Raw genomic sequence first — 18,449 nt, 5'->3', positions numbered from 1 at the left:
TCTTGCTCTGATATAGCTGGCCTGGGTAACAATAGCGAAAACATAGTTGTGTGGTCTTAATTGAGGACTGCCAAATGAAGTACATTGCCAAAATTTCTGGTAAATTATTTTTCAGTTTGTGCTGAAGCCTTTGCTACTGATTATCTATCAGAGTTAATACTGATGGGATCTAGATACAAGCTATCTTTGGGTGTAAACATGTACTTTTTTAATGTCATCTGAAAAGCCTCTGACTAATCATAAGATTTTCCAGTAAGTGATTTTTTTATTTGTAGATATTAAATCCCTTATAAGGATGGGTAAGAGGGATACTAAAATGTGAAAGGGGACGATAAGAACTTATGTACAGGAAGATACACAGTAAGCTGCTTCAGCTTTCATTCAAGCTTCCTTTTCAGTTTTGGGAAGCTCCTTAAACTCTCACTTGGCTATAGCGTTTTGAAAGGAAGCTGTGCATGTCCTTGCAAAGCTACAGGAGCAAATAGTGAAAAGTTAGTGGTACGTTTTATTGTCCCTGGTTTTGGAAACCTACTCATGTCTGTCAATGTCAAAGTATTTGTGATGTTTTGGGAAAACGGTGCAAAAACATGCTTCCTGCAGTGTTCCTGGAAAGATTCAAACGTAAGAAATCTGCTGTTATTAGCAACACTTAATTTGATACTAAGAGGTCTTTTTGTAGCTTTAGGAGGGGGTTATTTTAGTGTTATGTTGTGGCACCCTTATCTATGGTGAGGCTGAACTTTTTTCTCTAATGTACACTTAGAGTTTGAAACCATAGCCCTCGTCTTTTTATTCTTAATGTTTAAGCCAGTTAATATATTTTAGCTGTGAGCTACAATTTGCAAGGATGTCAGTGGCCTCACGTTCTACTGTTAGGCAGCAAATTACAGCAGGGAAAGGCCCTTTTAAGAACTCTTGTGCATGGTCCATCTTTAGGAGAATCAGTGAAAATAATATTTAGTAACCTCATTTCAGATTATTTTCCTAAGAAACAAGGAGGAGAAATGTTGTTTACGGTTTGTACTTCTTGTGTATTTTAGGTTTTTTTTTTTTTTTTTTTTAGTAATCCACTGACCTTCTTCAGTCAAGTTTGAATGGTATGTAGGAACCTCAAAGATTTTTTTGTTATTAGTTGTAAGAAATCAATAACTGGCTGGAGGAGAGGGCCCTAAGTGAGTGGCAAAACTCAGTGTCTGTATATTCCGCTCAGGAGCAGCTCTCTGGTCAGTCAGCATTTGTGTAGTTCTTCTTGAACCAGATCGTATGCTTTCTTTAAATGTTTTAAAGAATGTATGGACCCAGAGTTATTGCTTTGGAAGAAGTTTAGCCTTTGAAGAACAAAGATGCTCTTTTTCCAGTGTTCAGCGTGTATCAGATTTCAAGATTTTATAGCTGAAGAACCTCACTGGTAGTTTGAAGTGTTGCCTGGTTAGTGATACTTCAGATGTAAATTTGTGATTAAAAACTCTTTCTTTGTGACATTCCATTGATAGGAGAAATTATACAAAAGAAGATCTGAAAGTACTGTAACAGCATCAGGAAAAACTCTTGTGCTGAAGGCACTGCAATGATTGTGAATGAGAAGAGGTAGTACATTAGTTTCTCTGCAGGATGGTCCCTTTGAAAAATTGTGCTCAGTGAGAGCATGGGAACTAACTGGTATAAGAGTCTTTAATAGTTTAGATTATTACTAATTTATTTACTAGTTGACTGACTCATCTTACTAATTTACGTTATCTTACTAATTTTTTGAGGATTTGGTTCTTATAGGTTTGAGTAAACGTCTCTGATTTAAGCCCAACGTACCTCTGATCTGCTCCGTTGAACTAGCTAATTTTAGAAAGAAATTTGTGTGGGTAACTAACTCGCAGGCAAAGCGTTAGACAAATCAATGGATAGCTATCCGTTTGTATCATGCTCCAAAACTGGCTAGATCTTGCTAATCTCTTGAGTGAGTAGCAATATATTTAAATCAGAAATGCCCAACGTATAGTTTCTTCAAGCTTCATAATTTGGACTCAGAGTAGTTTTAATCAGTGAGTATGGTGGTGGGGTACAAGAGGGCTTGTATGTGAGGTAATTAGGAAGATCTTGGTCAGGAATTTGGAGGCTCTCCAGATGCACAGGGAAAAACAAACAAACAAACAAAACCTTCCCCCTTCCTCTGCTTCTAGTGGCTTTATGGTGTAACATCAAGCTATGCTCCCTGTGTGCCTGCAGTGTTCGTGGGTTTTGTGAACTATATTGAACCTTGGCCCTGGAGCTAAGCCACCAGTGAAGAACATATGACTACTTTAGTTATAAATTCCTCCTATTCCTTAAGTGTATGTGAAAAATAAAACCCTCAATAGTTAAGAGATCTGATCGGTATTCTGTTAATCTCACGCTGGGGACCAGCCTTGTAACTTTCTTATATTGGAAACGCCTAAATACGTTGATTTTAAATTTGTACTATGGCAGTCATAATAAAATCATACCATATATCTAAACACCTGAAGAGAGGAATTTGAAAAGACAGAAGATACCTTACCTGTATCACGGTGTGCCTTTTAATGATATCAATCTCTCTATCTTACCGTTCATGTGATCCTGTGCTGTACAAACAATATTAAATATAATTTCAAATTTCATTTTAAGTAATTTGGGGAAATTCATTGTTTACAAGATTAAATTTTAGAGCTTAAAATCATCCTACAGAAAGATTATACTAAAGGATTTTGGTCATGGCTCACAGACCTTAAATTTCTTCCTTTTCTGTCTGCCTCAGTAAAATAAACTAGCTTGAAAATGTGAGAAATACAGCAACTCTGTTCATGTTTCCCTTTCAGCCTCTCAGAAAAACATGACTAAAACAAAAACATATCTTCATAACTATTGAAGAGGAATGCTTTAAGATGAAACACTGGACTTGCTATGGTTCTTGGGTATGCCCATCTTACAAGTGTATGCTTGTAATGCTCTTGTTCTGTTACGTTTTTGTAAGGTACGGAGGAGGAATCTGATAGGTTTCAAAGCACTGCTGCTTTTCTGTAATGGACCTGACAGGTGGGACAAATGGAAAAATATGCCTAGTAGCACGAGAGAAGTAATTTATATGCCGAAACAGATGATGAAAAAGGTAGATCTTGCAGCTTTCCCTAAAGATACTTGTAACTTTACTCAGCTGGTGGCAGGGTGGGGTAAAGTAACTTCTCAAGAAATGCCATTTTTCTCAAGTGTCTGTTATGTTTAGATATAATGATCTGACTTCTGATGAACCTTAGTACTGAACATTGGTTTCAAGTGAAAATGGTTACCAGTGCCAAGAGGGTTAGCATTAGTGGCTTATTTGCAGTTCTGCAGTGCTATTACATGACACTTGGCTGTCTTCTACTGAATATGTATTATTGCTGAGACTGCATCAAGACAGGCTCTAGTTATGTTACCAAAATGTCTTCCTTCTAGATTTTAAATGTAAAAATTTTAGATAATATGGGAGTGGCTATTTTAAGATAATCTCTTGGTAGTTATGGTTGCAGGTACGTGTTTATTCAGCACAAAAAATGAATCAAAGCATGGTATGAACCTCTCCTGTAAATAAGGAAAACAAAGCTTTGGAGAGAAAGACTCAAAAATAATTGTGTGGGTTTTTTTTATTTTTTTTTCTTTTCCCCTCTCTCCTGCATATGACACTCCTTGTCCTGCTCAGGGCTCTCTTAATTCTGTTGAATACATGTGTCCTAGTGTTCCCCTACTCCATTATGAAATTCTTAGGTAATGCAGTGTACAATTCTATTGTGATTACCTGCCAATAGCCTTGATTATTTTTAAAAAAATATTGTGCTTCAATGATAATTAGTTCCTGGGCTCTGAATTTTCAAACTACATGTTGGTAGCAACCTTTGCTTAATCTTCCCACCCTATACTGCTGAAGAACAAAAGTTAAAAAACTTGAACAGAGAGAAAAGAAAGAAAGCGCGGTGCGTAGAGTTGTTTTGCAGATGAAAAGTCAGCAGTTAGAACTGTACTGAGTCATCTCATTCCCTGTCCCTGACTCCTTCACTTAGGCTATAATGGTACATGCTCTCAAAATAACAGTGCTTGTTTCATATCATCTTAGGACAATTCCACCTTTTCCTCTTTTGTTAGCTTTAAATACACATAAATTAAATTGCAAACAAACAATTTGACAATTATTCTTCTAAGATTGTATTGATGTAGGAAGATAAAAATAAGAGAAAAGAAGCTAATAGCGAAGAGGTGAGGGAAAGGGATATGTATTTTCTTAAGGAGTTGTGGGAGCAGTGGGATCAATGAAACCTAGTTTTTAGTAGCTTCAGATCTCTTAGTTATTCTCTGTGCAAGTTTATCTTACCTAACTGAAATAAAAGGTTCCATTTAAATTTGTGTTATTTACAACATCTCTCAAGTCTCTAGAGTCCTTTAAGATCATGCTTCTGTTTGGGGGGGGAAGGAAGGGGGTGGGCGATGACCTGATGAGGTGTTTCCTTCTCTTTGATGGCCTGTCATCCAGGTTGACAACTGTGTCTGTATGAAAGTACAGAATACTAACCAGAATAATTAGACATAAAGGCCAACCTTAGTAGTTTAAAATAAATGTTCGCTTGCATTAGATAACATAACTTCTGAAAGTTAGTACATCTTTATAGCAATGAAAAATGATCAAAAATATTTCCTCTATTTTAACTATGTGGTAATTTTTTTCCAAATACAGTACCTGGAAGCTTCACTAGTATGGACTTTTTTTTGGATAGACTTAAAAGTAGTGGTTTTATAAATGGTGATGGTTACGTGAAAATTTGGTTCTTTCACAGTGATTTGCCGTTTTCCTAAATTGAATGCTCTACAAGGTTTCCTAGGGTAGTTTTTATGGGACTTTCTTGACATTAAAAATGTCCCTGTTCTTTACGACTTTATTTCAGTGCCTGTTCTTGGGTTAAAATATCCTCTTTATTGAAACATCTCTTTCAGTATTTTTCTATTGGGTACAATTGAAATGCTTAGTTTAACATCTTTGTATAGCTTATTGCATTTCCCTTGAACTTTTTTCTGACTTCAAGAATTGTTCTATCATGACTCGTCTTTCGTCAGTAATGGTGCTATGAAACAACTAACACTGTTTGTTATTGTTCTCCAGGAATTTAGATGTTGTCACTCTTCACTCCTTCATAAAATTAGATGAGATACCACGTGATACCTTGCTTTTATTTCAAAAAGGGGATAAGCTTTTTTGGTTGCGTGTTTTGTGTGGCACTCTTAGTAATTTCAGAGTGTGATTTGCCCGAACGCTGCAGTGCACGTTTGGGTCTTGAACCTTTTGGTCCTTTATCTTTAAAGGTGAAAACTGTAAAAGTCAATCTATAGGTAGGCTCTACGAACATTCTCTGATGATTGAACTTAGTCAAAGCTATTCACGTTACACTGTAGAAATAAAATAAAATAGAAACTTATTCATTGCTATTATGCTAGCTGACTAAAAGATGGTGACAGTAACACTGAATTAAGTATGTTTGGCTTTTCAGTCTTTTTTTATGCTGAATAATCTTACAAATGACAACTTATATTAAAAGTAGCATTAATTCGGGGCAGTTGCCAAACACAAAGGATCCTTTTTAAAAAAAAAAAAAAAGTGTTTTTTAATCCATTATTGTTGGAGCACTGTGGTGTGATAGAAATGATGAAAGCCATCGTATCAAAATATCTTGGGTAATATGGTCCCTTTCCTGAGAAGAGAGAGTCGTAGCAAATTGTATTTTCCATAAAAGAGCTAACTGGTAGGCTTTGGTTGGGTACGCAGTTTTTAATACTGCTGGAGATATATTCAATTGGTATGTTGCTGAAAACTTCAGATAAAAGTCTGGTTTAGGTCACCTATGTCGTCTCAGTTCATGCTTGCGGTGGGACTATTTAAAGCTATTGCCAGTACAAGGAAAAATATTTGATAATATGATAGTATTTTTTTCAAACTGTTTTATGAATTTGCAGATTGTGTCAGTCATGAACTTTGATATTTGATAAGATGGTTATTAGACCATATATGTATTAACGTTTGATTTTGAACATACTGCTGGCATAAGTAGTGCATCGGAATACTGAAATCAGGCTGGCCCTCGCTTACAGGCTTAGGATTAAGAACATATGCTTTAAAACTTGCTCTGTGACACCTAAGTCCATATATGCATGGGTAAAACCTGGGCTGCCTTCAGAGATGTAGTACCTTACATATTTCAACTGTATAGTTGAGGAAACTACCATTTAAATCCTAAACTGAAAAATTATAAAGTATTATACTTCATTATGATGATGGATGTGTAGCAGTGCTATTGATAATAGATGTGAGTTGCTATTTGTGTTCTTTACTTGTTATCTTTTTCTCTCTAGAGCAGCAAACAAATATATGATGACTTCTGTTGAAGATCATTTAAGTAGTCCAGGTACATCTACAAATAATTGCTGTGTACAGAGTTTAGTTCAGATTAAATACGAAGCTTGTAAGGTTATCAAGTGCCAACCTTTAATACTTTTCTTTTAAAAAGTGTGAATTAGCAAAAATTATGTTTTTCACTTAACCTCCTCAATGAAACAGTGTTAATAAAGGAGATGATATGTTTAAGTTATGGCACTATTTGTTTTGTACAGTTTTATACTTTTACAGATAGCTAGATAAATATAGGCTTAATAGACATTTTTAGACACATTTGAAAGTGAATGCTTCTAAACTTCTTTCTGAATTTAGAAAAGCGGTTGTTCCTTACATTTCACATGCAATTTGAGATGTTAAAGGTATTTTTAAAGTTGTTTTAATTGGCCTTTTTTTTGGTAATAGTAATATCTCCTTGCTGAATGGAAATTCCTTTTAAAAAACAAATGAAAGTTATCTTTTCAGCTTTTATATGGCATTCAAAGTTTTAATCTAAAAAATAGGGTGTTTTTTTTGAGAGCGTCAATGAAGGTTTATGTGGTTTCTAGGGTGAGGCTAGTAATATAAGTTTGTTACTGAGTATGGTATGGCTGCAAAATCTTCTTTTCATCTCCTTTAATTTTTTTAAAAGTACAAAAAAATCCCTCAGGATTGTTAGAACTATGTATAAATAACAAAATCAACTGACTTTGGAAGTTCATGGAATTTAGGGAAGATAGTTCTAACTGCATGAAAGAGTGCAATAACATTTGGCAGTTAACAGAAAAATAAAAGGAGCACTCATGAGCTGTGGGCACATTTGTCTTTTATATATATAAAAAAATTTTTTAATGCCTTCTCTCTAACATACTTTGTTTTGCTTCTGTGAGGAAGAGCAAAGGGGGCTTGATGATAAGCTCAGATTTTTACAAAGTGGCACCCAAGTGATTTGCTTAGCTAAATTTTAAGCTGAAATAGTAGGCAAGGAAGGATTGTTTTCCACAATCTAATGATCTGACCTTTTAGTATTTTAACTAGAAGAAATGTTTCATTTATCCTTTATGAATATCTGCCTGTTTCCTATATGTTACTCTAAATACTGTTGAACTATTAATCAGAAGTGTTAGCCAAAGAATCGAATAGCCTTATTTGGAGAATGGAGTTAGAATGCACGTATTTTTGGAAAGCCACTAAGTATCTGATGATGGCTTTATAAAATGTTTGCCAGCTTACCTTAGGTTTTAGTGTCAGAGTTTTGAATTCACTAGGTAATTGCTTTTCAACAATAGTAATCTGAGAAGTATTTATCAGTAATATAAATACCTAATACCTGTAATTCAATCCAAGGTTGCTATTTAATTTTCTAGAATGCTTATAAATACTGTTTTAGTCGTTCTGATTTGCCAAAAGTAGTATCTTACCTTAGTATGTTAAATGATAAATAAAGAATGAAACTTTCACTACTGTCTTCTATTTGAAGAACAGAAAAATGAGCCTTATCGTGCTATAAGTTGAACATATTTATGATAGTGATTCAAGTTAGTGCCTTAAGCTCTCTGGTAATTTTTAATAAGCCTTCTTGAGATGGAGTCTTTCCTCTCACCTTTTCTGTTTATCTGATGGTCATTTTTTGTGAAATGGGTAGAACGAGTTGAGCAATACTATGGGCAGAACCAAATAAAGAGAACACGAAACAGGCTTGCAGGATTAAGACATGCTTTATTTGGTATTGCCTATTTAGAGATGCTTTCCTTACAACCTGTATTGACTTAGGGAGAGGAGAGACTGCTAGAGAGGGTATCATCATTAGTTTTGCATATTCTCCTACCAGCCAGAGATCTGTTTAGCAGGCGAAGATTCTCTCTCTCTCGCTTATACTCTACTTAAATCAGTGAAACATTGATTCAGTGATGCTCTCCGCTTCTCATCATTGTGAACAAATACACTGTAAAGGAGTAGAGAAATGATGTATTCAGATCATATGCAGCAAGTAAGGAATTCAGTAATGAAATGAACAGTACAAGAATGCTGTATCTATAACTGAACAGTAGAATTATTGGTTGTGTGGTTTGTTTATTATGGTTTTTTTTAATGGGCAGTTATATCATGATGACAACTTGCATGCGGAATTGCAAGAAAATCTTATTTGCAGTGCAAATATCTGTTTCTAGGGCAGTAAATGGGAGTGTTGTTTCTGCGTTTTGTCATTTAAGGTTATGAATTGTTTTTCTCTACTGTTAAAAGAGTATAAGGAACAAAATAGTTTCATAGAGAAAGGATGTATGTAAGAATGTATGTTTATCCCAGGATAACAGATTGATAACCACCTAAATACTGCGTTGTTAGTGAAGGAGAATTTACTTTTTTTAATTAGCCAGTTCCTTTCTCCCCCTTTCACAATTTAAAGGGAAATTTCCTTTTCATTTTGTTTTTAATGACCTCATTCTTTCATATGAAATCCTTGTAAATGAAAGCCTTGTTTTCCCCTAGTGGTGCATTTAATAGAAGGCATTCACAGAGAGGAATAATGGCAGTTAGCTTGCAAATTCAGGACCAGCGTAGGAAACAAATATCACGTAGAACAGTTTTCAACGGCTAATAATTTTCATAGTACAACCACCCAAAGAAAGCCTTACTACTGAATAGGTATTAATATTTAATTTTTTAAAAAGTGTAGTCCCAAGCTAATTTCATTCTTTGTTCTGTAGTGGTATGATATTATTGGGTGATCTTGCTCTAAACAGCTTTGTAATCTTGATTAATGAATGAGTTCCTTGAGAAGTGAAACTTCAATGGGAAGAAAGATTGTTAATTCTTGTACTTTATCCTTTTATTGCTGGGTGGAATTGTCTAAGTGTGTCTCTTCATGACAAAACCAGTTATGATAAGGAACAAGCAAACAAAATTAAAGTATGTTTTGCCAAGTCATATCTGAATATGTAAGATTTTTCTTCTTAAAAAAATAAGTTAAGGCCTAGGGAAGCCTGGGGAATTTCTTAAAATGAACTGAAAGTGTTCTGTTTTTTTAAATGATCTGATTGCCCAATAAACTTAACTGGATTTGCAGTTTGCATATATAAGCCATAGCTGGTGTTTATGGTTCCCCCCCCCCCCCCCCCCCGCCAAAAGTACATGCTTGTATTTTGGTGATATGGAAACAATCTGATTAGATAGCAAAACTGTCATTAAAAGGTACTGTATAGAACATTTTCCTATGTAAACTTCTTTAAAATCAGAAGTGATATGGAAAAAGAAGAATGAAAAAACATAGACCAGGACACTTCTCCAAATTTTTAAAGATGGAGAGATGATGAAGATCTGTTAATTGTAAAAATCTAAAGGATAGGGGATGAGATTTTTCAAAAATATTTCTTGACTGGTGCATTTTTGAAAAGACATGGAGAAAAACAATGCAAACAGTTGGTCTCTTAGCCATCTGTGATCTGTTTAAAGCATTAGATATATGTTCAAAATATTTTCCTACAGTTAGTTTTTTCTGACTGATTCAGTTTGTTCCCCGAAGTTTTACTTATCTAATAAATAGTTTTATGGTACTACTTTTTTAATTAAAACTTCAACTCCTATCCAGTTTCATATACAGCATGGGTAACTTTATTAACTAGTAAGAAGAATAACTCTGACTACAGTTAAGTAATAGAGCTCTTTAAATGTGTGTTAGCTACTCCTTCTATGATGGAAATTCTTTATTCTTATAAAACCGAGACCCCATACTCATCAGATTGACTCAACGTATGTTTATTCTCTCCTTGTATGGATTTCAGTTCTCTTACAATGAAGAGCAGAAAATCTTACTTTCAATGCCAAGGAAATTGGAGAAGGAAGAAAAACACTGATGTATTAATATTATAATGATGTTGCTGCTGTACATTCTGTACCTCAAAGTTGTTTCCTTCTGCTGAAAAAGCCAAGGCAACTGTTAAAGCCTTGAGATACTGCAGAGGGGCTGTGCTGCAGGCTATTACTGCCCCACTTAGCAGCTCTAAATCTTGGGTTCAACTGAATGCTAAATAGTACCCTCTTTGGTTGTAGAGTGCTGATTTCAGTGTGCTTTAGGGAGTAGAAGAAAGGGAGAGAGACGCTGCAGTCTCTCACAGGTTGTTTCAGTCCCCTAAGAACTGTTGCTCATGACTGGCTTATTGAGAGGAACTCCATTCTACTTAGTACCATTCCTCTTCTGTTCGCCTTTTTTGTTTGAGGTTGCTGACACTTTTTATGCATTCATTTAACATGGTAGGACAGAATTAGTTGTAGGACTTTTGTTTAATTTCTGCTATAGGATATCAGTAACATGAAGTAGAACTTGAAATAGTTAAAGAAATGGGTAAGTAGTCCAAGAGTATTTCCTACCAAGATGGTTTGCTAGTTTGCGATTTAGGTTCTTGGATTCTGGTACTGAATTACAAGCCTAACTTCTCCCTTGACGTCTTTTAATTCTTCAGTATTTGGTTTAATTTATGAAAGTGTATCAGCTTATTCCAACAGTCATTTGTTTTCCCAGTGTGATTACCTCTAAATGTATATTAAAACTCATGTTTAATCTGATTTCACGTTTAGCTGTAGTAATGAAAGTCTTCAGATATCAATATATATTACGTCACAGTGCTACTCTGCAGTGTGTTCTTCTTCCTCTTCCTTTGCTTCAATGTCATTCGTGTTTTTGTGACTGCATAGTTTCTATATCCTGAAAAATATAACAAGAAAATTCTCTGGCCCGTAAGCAAAGTATTATTATTATTTTTTATTTTTTTTAGTTAATAACGTTACTCTCTAATGTACTCTCATTTAATCTTGCTAGCAATCTTAATTTAGATTTATTTAGATGAACTATTTGGCATTAGGATTCTTTTAGCTTATTGAAACAATTTCCTGTCTGTTCGATAAAAGTCTAACTCTTCAGAGAATCACATTACTGAATTACATTTGTCCTCAAAGTAAAAATAAACTTTCTTTTGTCAAGTGTCTCTGCAGGATAAACTTACAGAAAATTGAATCAAGGTGTTTACAGTAAACTTACAGATTATACACTTGACTAATTAAAAACAATCTATAACTGTAAGTTTCATTACAAAGAAAGATACATGAATTTGACCTTTCTTTTTAATGTAACATTTTTGGCTGGTACAACTTATGACATTCCGAAATTAAGCGTGAATGCTTCTGTCCTTTTTTCCTTGTAACATGCTGCTACCTATGAAATGTTTTGGCCAGACTCTTAACTCATTCAGAAATTGATGATGTTACGTTGGAAGCTAAACATTTTTACACCTGATGTAAAAAGATCATTTTACCAGTGCTGTCTAAAATTCCCACGTGGCTTCCTGCTACTCAGTAAGGATGTATTTCACTGTTTCTAATCGTTAGCTATCAGTCATTTAAATGCTATGAAATTCTTTACATGGTTATTTCACTTTTTATGTTCAATATCTAAGGCAGTTAAATGAATATTCAGAACAATAAGGCTACAGTAGTAAATTTCCTCTCCACATCAGTCTCAGCTTTCCTGAGAATTTACCCTCTCAGCTGAGAGATAAATCAAAGGAACTTATTCTGCTGGATAGTCTTTGAAGTTGGTGCTTAGGTAGGAGAAAGTTACGGAACTTAGCAAAAAAGATTGTCATCTAGGGTGTGTTTACCCAAACGGATTGCTGACCAGTCAGAAAACTAGAGCTCTTTCCTGTGAATGGAGCTACTGCTTACCTGCATGTTCTTACCTCCCTGTGTCTGGTAGAATGGATAGGATGTTATCTGATGTTCAAGCGTCAGGTAACGCTTTGCCTCCCTCCCTTGTCAGCTAGCTGTCTGTTTCTCCCTGGATTGCCGTGGTGCACTCCCAGCCGTCCTGCACAAAACTTGTTTCCGTGGCTGGGAACAGATGCCCTGTTGCAGTTCCTCAGGAAGGCACCAGGAATTGCGTTTTCCTTAGTCTCACAAACTCTGTATGTTCACATAAATTTCTGTAAGCTGTCCGTTTCCACAAAGCACTGGAAGTACTCTAACAGCTCCTTATGAAAAAGATTCTCTTTTAGTCTCTGCTTGGTTTTGCTCCCTTTCTCTGAGATATTTTTGAACAACTGTCTTACAGGCTTCCTCTACTTAATATGCAGGCTTTATTTTATCCTTGAAGGAAGACTTTTTTTGGTGTATTCTTTCAGGTTTGCCAAGGATTCTTCATATTGTCTCAGATCTTTGTGTAGTGGTTACTGAGTAGTGTAATTTGTATATTAACTTTAAAATTGTTCATGAAGAACTTCTTATTAGTGCCATCTGCTACCAAATGGGCTAAAAATAATGAGTTTGCCAAAGTGTGTTCTTAAGGTTATTGTTCTGTGTCCTGGTGAAAAATGGTAAACGTTATAGGTTCCCATGATCATCTTTGCTTGTATGTTTGGTGATAGGTCATGCTATCTTCTCTCCATCTCTTTTAATGAACTGTATATGCCCACAGTATGCAGTTCAAACACTCTAGCTTGTGTTTGAACCCCATTAGCTGAGCAGGTACTGAGTGTAACTGGTAATAACTTCAGGTCTTCTGGGTTTCCCTTTGATAGGAGTGAGCCTTCTATGAGATTGTTCTGCCTAGTCTGTTAATCCTGTTCTTTTGGATCACTTCTGATCACCATTAGCTGGCAAAATATCGCCTTCACAGGGATAATAGCAAGGTTAAAGCTTGCTGTTGTTTTCCCTCTGTGATGATATCCTGTTTTAGCCCCAGCTTTTGGCCAGGAGAGGGAAATGCTTTTTGTTTTTGGGGGAAACTCTTTGGCTTCTTCTAGAGGCATATTTTAGCTGGCTTGCATTGAGCTCCAATCTAGACTTGGCCTTTCCGTCCCTATAAAGGAGCAGGTTGTGCTCTGTAATGAATGAATGTTGGCATTCTAAATCACTAATAATTGTTCAACTGAATGACAACTGAGTCTGCTTTTCTTTTAGACTGAATGTACCTGAGCTTTGTCCGTTCTTTGATGCTAGATTAATCTTTCAGCTTCTTTCTGATGTTTTTTAGGTAGGCGGTGGGTGTCCAGGGCTACCTTGAACCATCCCCAGAGTAAAGCAATGTGTCAGCATCCAGCAGAATGCTGCATGCATCATTTGGAGAAAGTTTTCTATTCTAGAAAGCCGTTCCAGAACTTAGGCACCTATGTTTGCAGCTTTATTTGTTTATTTATTTGAAAATGCTGGGGTTTATGTGTCCCCCCTCCCCCCCCCTCCCCCCCAGCTCTAGGACCAAGGCTATAAGACTATGTTATTATTATGCCGGTAAGATGAGGTGGTAGCCCTTCCTATCCAGTCTCTTAGCCATCTCACTAGATCTAAAAGGGTGCAAAGTAATACCTCTCCCACACATACGCACACGCTTTTTTTTATCCTCTGGACTCTTGTGACTTGAGATCTTTAATTTTATTAGTCATCTATGTTCTTCAAGTTGTTTATTGAATTTGCAAATGCAAGCGGCTAATTTTTAAGCGAAGTGGAGAAAAATCTTACTATATTAGTATGACCAGAAAGGGAGATCTGAATGCTTCTGTGGCCACCCACACGAATAACTGGGTCCTGTATTTTTCTGCTACTGTGCAAACTCGATTTCCCTGGAGTTCCTTCTCCCTCAGCTGTCAAGTGAATTGTAACCATGTAACTCTGTGGCTAAGCCATATAGTATCTTTTCTGTGTTCAAGTTCAATTCCTCTACTCTAAAGTTTGGGTCACAGGGGAGGATCTTCAGTAATGTATACCTCTGTGTAGCAAAAAGCGTCAAGTCTGGTATAATAATGCATGTAACCTATGTTTAGAGAGCTGGGGAATATTTTTAGTAACAGATAATACTAATACTGGATAATAAAAATGTTTCTCTCACGGATTAAGAATTTCTAGAGAGGTGATTTATGGCTGCTTTTTTAAAATGAAATACTTAAAACTGTTTTATATGACACTTATTTTATTCTCTTATACTAAATTTGCATTTAGAAATTTTTTTTTCAGATTTCTGATGTTTTGTAATAACTCAGTTTGTTCCTCTCTTCAGATATTGTGGATGGAAGTGACCTGAAGCAATTTTTTGAGAACAATTATTCTCAAATTTATTTCATCTTCTATGAAAACTTCATAACACTGGAAAATAGCTTGAAACAAAAAGGTAAGTTCTAGGGTTTTGCCAGAAATCTTATTGAATCAGTTTTCCCTAACTGTTCTCAAGAGCATTCTGTTAGATTCTGTTATCTAATGAGTATATAATCCACAATCATGTATGTTTACAGTTTAATGCAGTACGGTATTAGTAGTAATCTTAATTTTGTGGTATCAGAAGAGACACAAGCTTGGAAAATTGTGGGCTGAGCTGTCATAGGTCACTGAAAGGGGTTTTAAATATATGTTTATGGTGTATATGTTTATGGCTTTAAGTGTCATTTCAGCACAGAAATCAGATCAGCATTTACACACATCTCCTCACATGTTGTTGTGAAATAATGAAGGCCTTCATCCTGCATACACATATATCTGTTCAACTGAACATCTTACCTGGAATCCACAGAACAAATTTCAATGTTGAAGGTATATCATTAGGAATAGTCAATTGTTTGAAGATGAGCATGATAATAATACTTTGTAAATCTGAGACTCGACATGTTCCTCTTTTATTATTGAAAGAGACGCTGGGAATTAGGAGCATCTTGTTGCTCTTGACATGAGACAAAGATGAAGAATACATCCTTAACTTCAGTGGAAAAAGAAAAGTATAACTTTTCTGTCCTATCATCAAATCATTTATTTATAGCAACCTGTTGTTTTCTGTCATGCAGGGAATAAATCACAAAGGGAGGAGCTGGACTCCATTCTCTTTCTTTTTGAAGTAAGTTGTCCATACCATGGAACTAATTTTTGTTTTAAAACTCTGTTATTATATGCCTTCTTATACCTTTACAATGAGGGGTGAAAAGAGATATCAATCAAAATGACAGTAAATGCCCATGACTATACAAGGTAAAAGGCGAACAAGAACTAGGGTCTGTATTAAGTTTTCAGATTAAAAAACAATAGAATTTTCATTATGCCATGGGAATGTGTGGCTTGAGTGAATATCCAGAGATAAAAGAGATTTTATCTAAGTCGAATAAACTAATTTAGCTTTCAGAGTTGTTTGAAATCTGGCTTAGAACCCTGTCATATGTGCTTAAGTACTATTTTCTTAAATTTGTTCTCCTCAGCTGGAAGACAAGTTGATTAAACCAAAAAAAAAAAAAAGCTTCCTGATAAATTTTAATGGAAAGATTAACTAAAATCTCATTCTATTTGATCATAAATATTTTACAGATGTAAAAATATAGATGCTTAATTCTGAGATAAATCTCGTGTCGTGAGTTTGCACTGCAAAGCTGTGTGCCTGTTGTAGTTTCCCTTGCAGTTCTTGGCTGAGAATCCATTCAGGATATAAAAGCGATGCATCGCTTCTACGTGGTTACAAATCATTCGGTTTTGTTGTTGTTCTTTTTTAATTCTTTCAGAGTACTGAGCACGCTTGAGGTTGTGGTAGTTCAAAATATATGGGGGAGAAAGTTAAATTAACCCAGCCAGTCAAAATTTCAGATTTTGAAAAGAGCAAATAAGAGTACTTTAGAACTTTAAAGAAGGTGGGTTGCTTTTTGGTAAGATGGTGTGGTTCTTTATTATAAGTAGAATAGCCAATTATAAATACTTACGTCACCTCTTGTAACTCAAGTCAAGTTCCTGGAGTATATGTCTATCTGTATATTTGCTAAGTCATCTGCAAATCATGTCTGTAATGATGAAATGCAAACTAAAATTACATTTGCTAATTGCTAAAATAAGAATTGAGAGATTAAATCTTGAAGAAAGGCTTATTTTGCTTTCTTCTTTACTGTCCAAAGTTCTCTTGCAACATGGTCTTCATTGAGGTTGTCTTGGACTGTAATCCTTGGACTTCAGATATCAAAGTTGGGTTCCTTTTTCATTTCATATTATGCATTTTTGAACAGTACATTCACGCATCAGTGGAGTTTGATGCAAATTTGGGATTTCATAGAAGAAAAATGAACTGAAAAAGCAGGTTAAGTATAGCTAAGCTAAGTTATGGGGGCTTTCTATATTAATTTGGATGTAACCATGTATTTAATCGGCTTCTTTTGAAGACTATAAAGGAAAATACTGCATACTTTTGAAGTCGTCACAACAGGAAATTTGGAATTCTGTTATATCCACACAAGGCTTGCCAGACTGGAATATGCTTCCTCTAACTGTTGAAATGTGCATTGCTGCAAGTTCGGCATATGCAAACACTTCAGCTCTGCAGAATGTTTGGATGTAAAAGTCGGACGGTGATGCGGGGAGTTGGAGGATGTGCTAATGAGAGGGATCTTGTCGTTCTTATATTTCTTATTTCAGTGCTAGATTAGCTAATTTTTCTCACAATCTTTTGGCACAGGTCCTTATACCATGTCTGTTTTATGTTTTTTCTCGTCTGACAAATCACTTTAACTTCTCTACAAGGTGGTAGTTCTAAGCTTTGCCTCTTGCCAGTCTGTCTGTCAGGCTTTTGGCTCCTGAAGTACTGTTCACCCTTAACCCTAGGTCATGAGGATAATGAAAATGGGTGAAATGATTCTAATACAGTAGCTAGGATTGGTATAGCAGAAGGAGAAAAGCTTCCCCGAATTAATTCTTGACTGAATGTCATCAGGCTACTTTAAGTATCCTTTCCTTTCACCCATGACTATTGTTGATGCTGCTCTGACCGTTGACACGGAGCTAAGGGTAGTTTCAGTACAGGAGCTTTCCAAGCCTGTCCTAGATATGCTTGACTGGAACTCATCTGTTTCACTCCTAGTCCAGTAATTTGAGAAGAAGCCTTACATAGTTACAGCAGAGGTGGTGTTGAATTTGACTGTTGTGCAGCACTCTTTCCATTCATAAAGGTGAAAATCTGTGTTGCTGTGATTATGCAACTCTTGATATGGTAACAAGTACTTGTTCCTTAATACCCTCTTGGGGTGGAAGTATTTAAAAGGCATTTGATTGAAATAATCTTTTTGTTGGAACACTGATGACGGTGTCCAAATATTATAAAGTGTTTATGTTTCAACTGATGCAGATGATAATTGCAAACTTTTCATTGCTCTGGTATAAAGAGAATATTAGAGAAATGCTTATCTTATTTATGAAGTTGAGGAGTAGGCATAATTTTTTACTAAACTTCTGTAACCTCATTTTGAGATTTAAATGTCATAATGTTGCACTTTGCTTCTACGAATAGAAATTTTATTTGGAAATTTTTTCACGATTAAGTTGACAGCATGTAACACTTTTTTTCTATGATACTGTTGTACCTTAAAACAAAACCTTAGAGACTTGATTCTTTGCGATGACATGAAAGCGGTAGCGTTGAAATATAGGAAAATCTTCAAAGAAACAAGAAATCGAGAGAAGAAGGAACGGGAGAAGAAGCAACTCGGACTCCTTTTCATCTTTCAGGTTTAAATCAGGGTCTTGGATACACCCATATTTCTCTCAAAATAAATTGAAAACCATACAGTAATGTGTGCTTCTTAACTAAGGGTCAATTCTCTGAAAATATCCTATTTTTCAGTAGAATTTGGGAGCAAGTGATCAGTGGCTGCATAGCCCCTCCTAGGCTTAAGTTTTCAAAATAGCCTTCCCCTCTCCTCCCTCGTTAAATATATCTTTGCTTTTGTATTGCATGGGGAGAGGGCTAGTTCAAGGTAGTACTTAGTAGTACTTTTTTTCTACGCTTTGTCAACATGAAGTTCTGTGTTGGTCTGTTTTGAACATGTAACAGGAGGAATTTGGGCTCCAGTCATTTCAGGTGGAGGCATCTATTATGACTGCAGTATTTGGTCTTGCAGTACCATGAAAATAAAAGGATGAGAGTTGTCAACTACTGCAGTTTAATCCGAGTGTGTGAAATATGAGCATAAGATGCTCCACTGAATTTAAAAAGTTTACCTCCAGAAGCAAATCATTCCCAGCACTGACTGGTGTTTCTCATTTACAGTGGCTA

General features: G+C 35.6%; 1 protein-coding gene across 5 annotated transcripts in view; it reads left to right on the top strand.

The window, feature by feature from the left end:
• Window positions 1-18,449, top strand: part of RALGAPA2 (Ral GTPase activating protein catalytic subunit alpha 2) — a 197,857-nt gene that overhangs the window by 3,420 nt on the left and 175,988 nt on the right. For 4 of the 5 annotated variants that reach the window (XM_068940778.1, XM_068940776.1, XM_068940780.1 and 1 more), the window contains 2 exons: window positions 14,442-14,552; window positions 15,217-15,266. In XM_068940778.1, coding sequence (XP_068796879.1) covers window positions 14,442-14,552; window positions 15,217-15,266 — 161 coding nt within the window. Of the gene's footprint in view, window positions 1-1,074; window positions 1,098-14,441; window positions 14,553-15,216; window positions 15,267-18,449 lie in introns of those variants that run through there. The other variant, XM_068940781.1, reaches the window with a different exon arrangement.

Source organism: Struthio camelus, chromosome 3, assembly GCF_040807025.1.
Source record: "Struthio camelus isolate bStrCam1 chromosome 3, bStrCam1.hap1, whole genome shotgun sequence".
In the NCBI taxonomy this organism is placed as follows: domain Eukaryota; kingdom Metazoa; phylum Chordata; class Aves; order Struthioniformes; family Struthionidae; genus Struthio; species Struthio camelus.
Note: the sequence above shows the minus strand (reverse complement) of the source record. Positions and strands in the feature narration are given on the sequence as shown.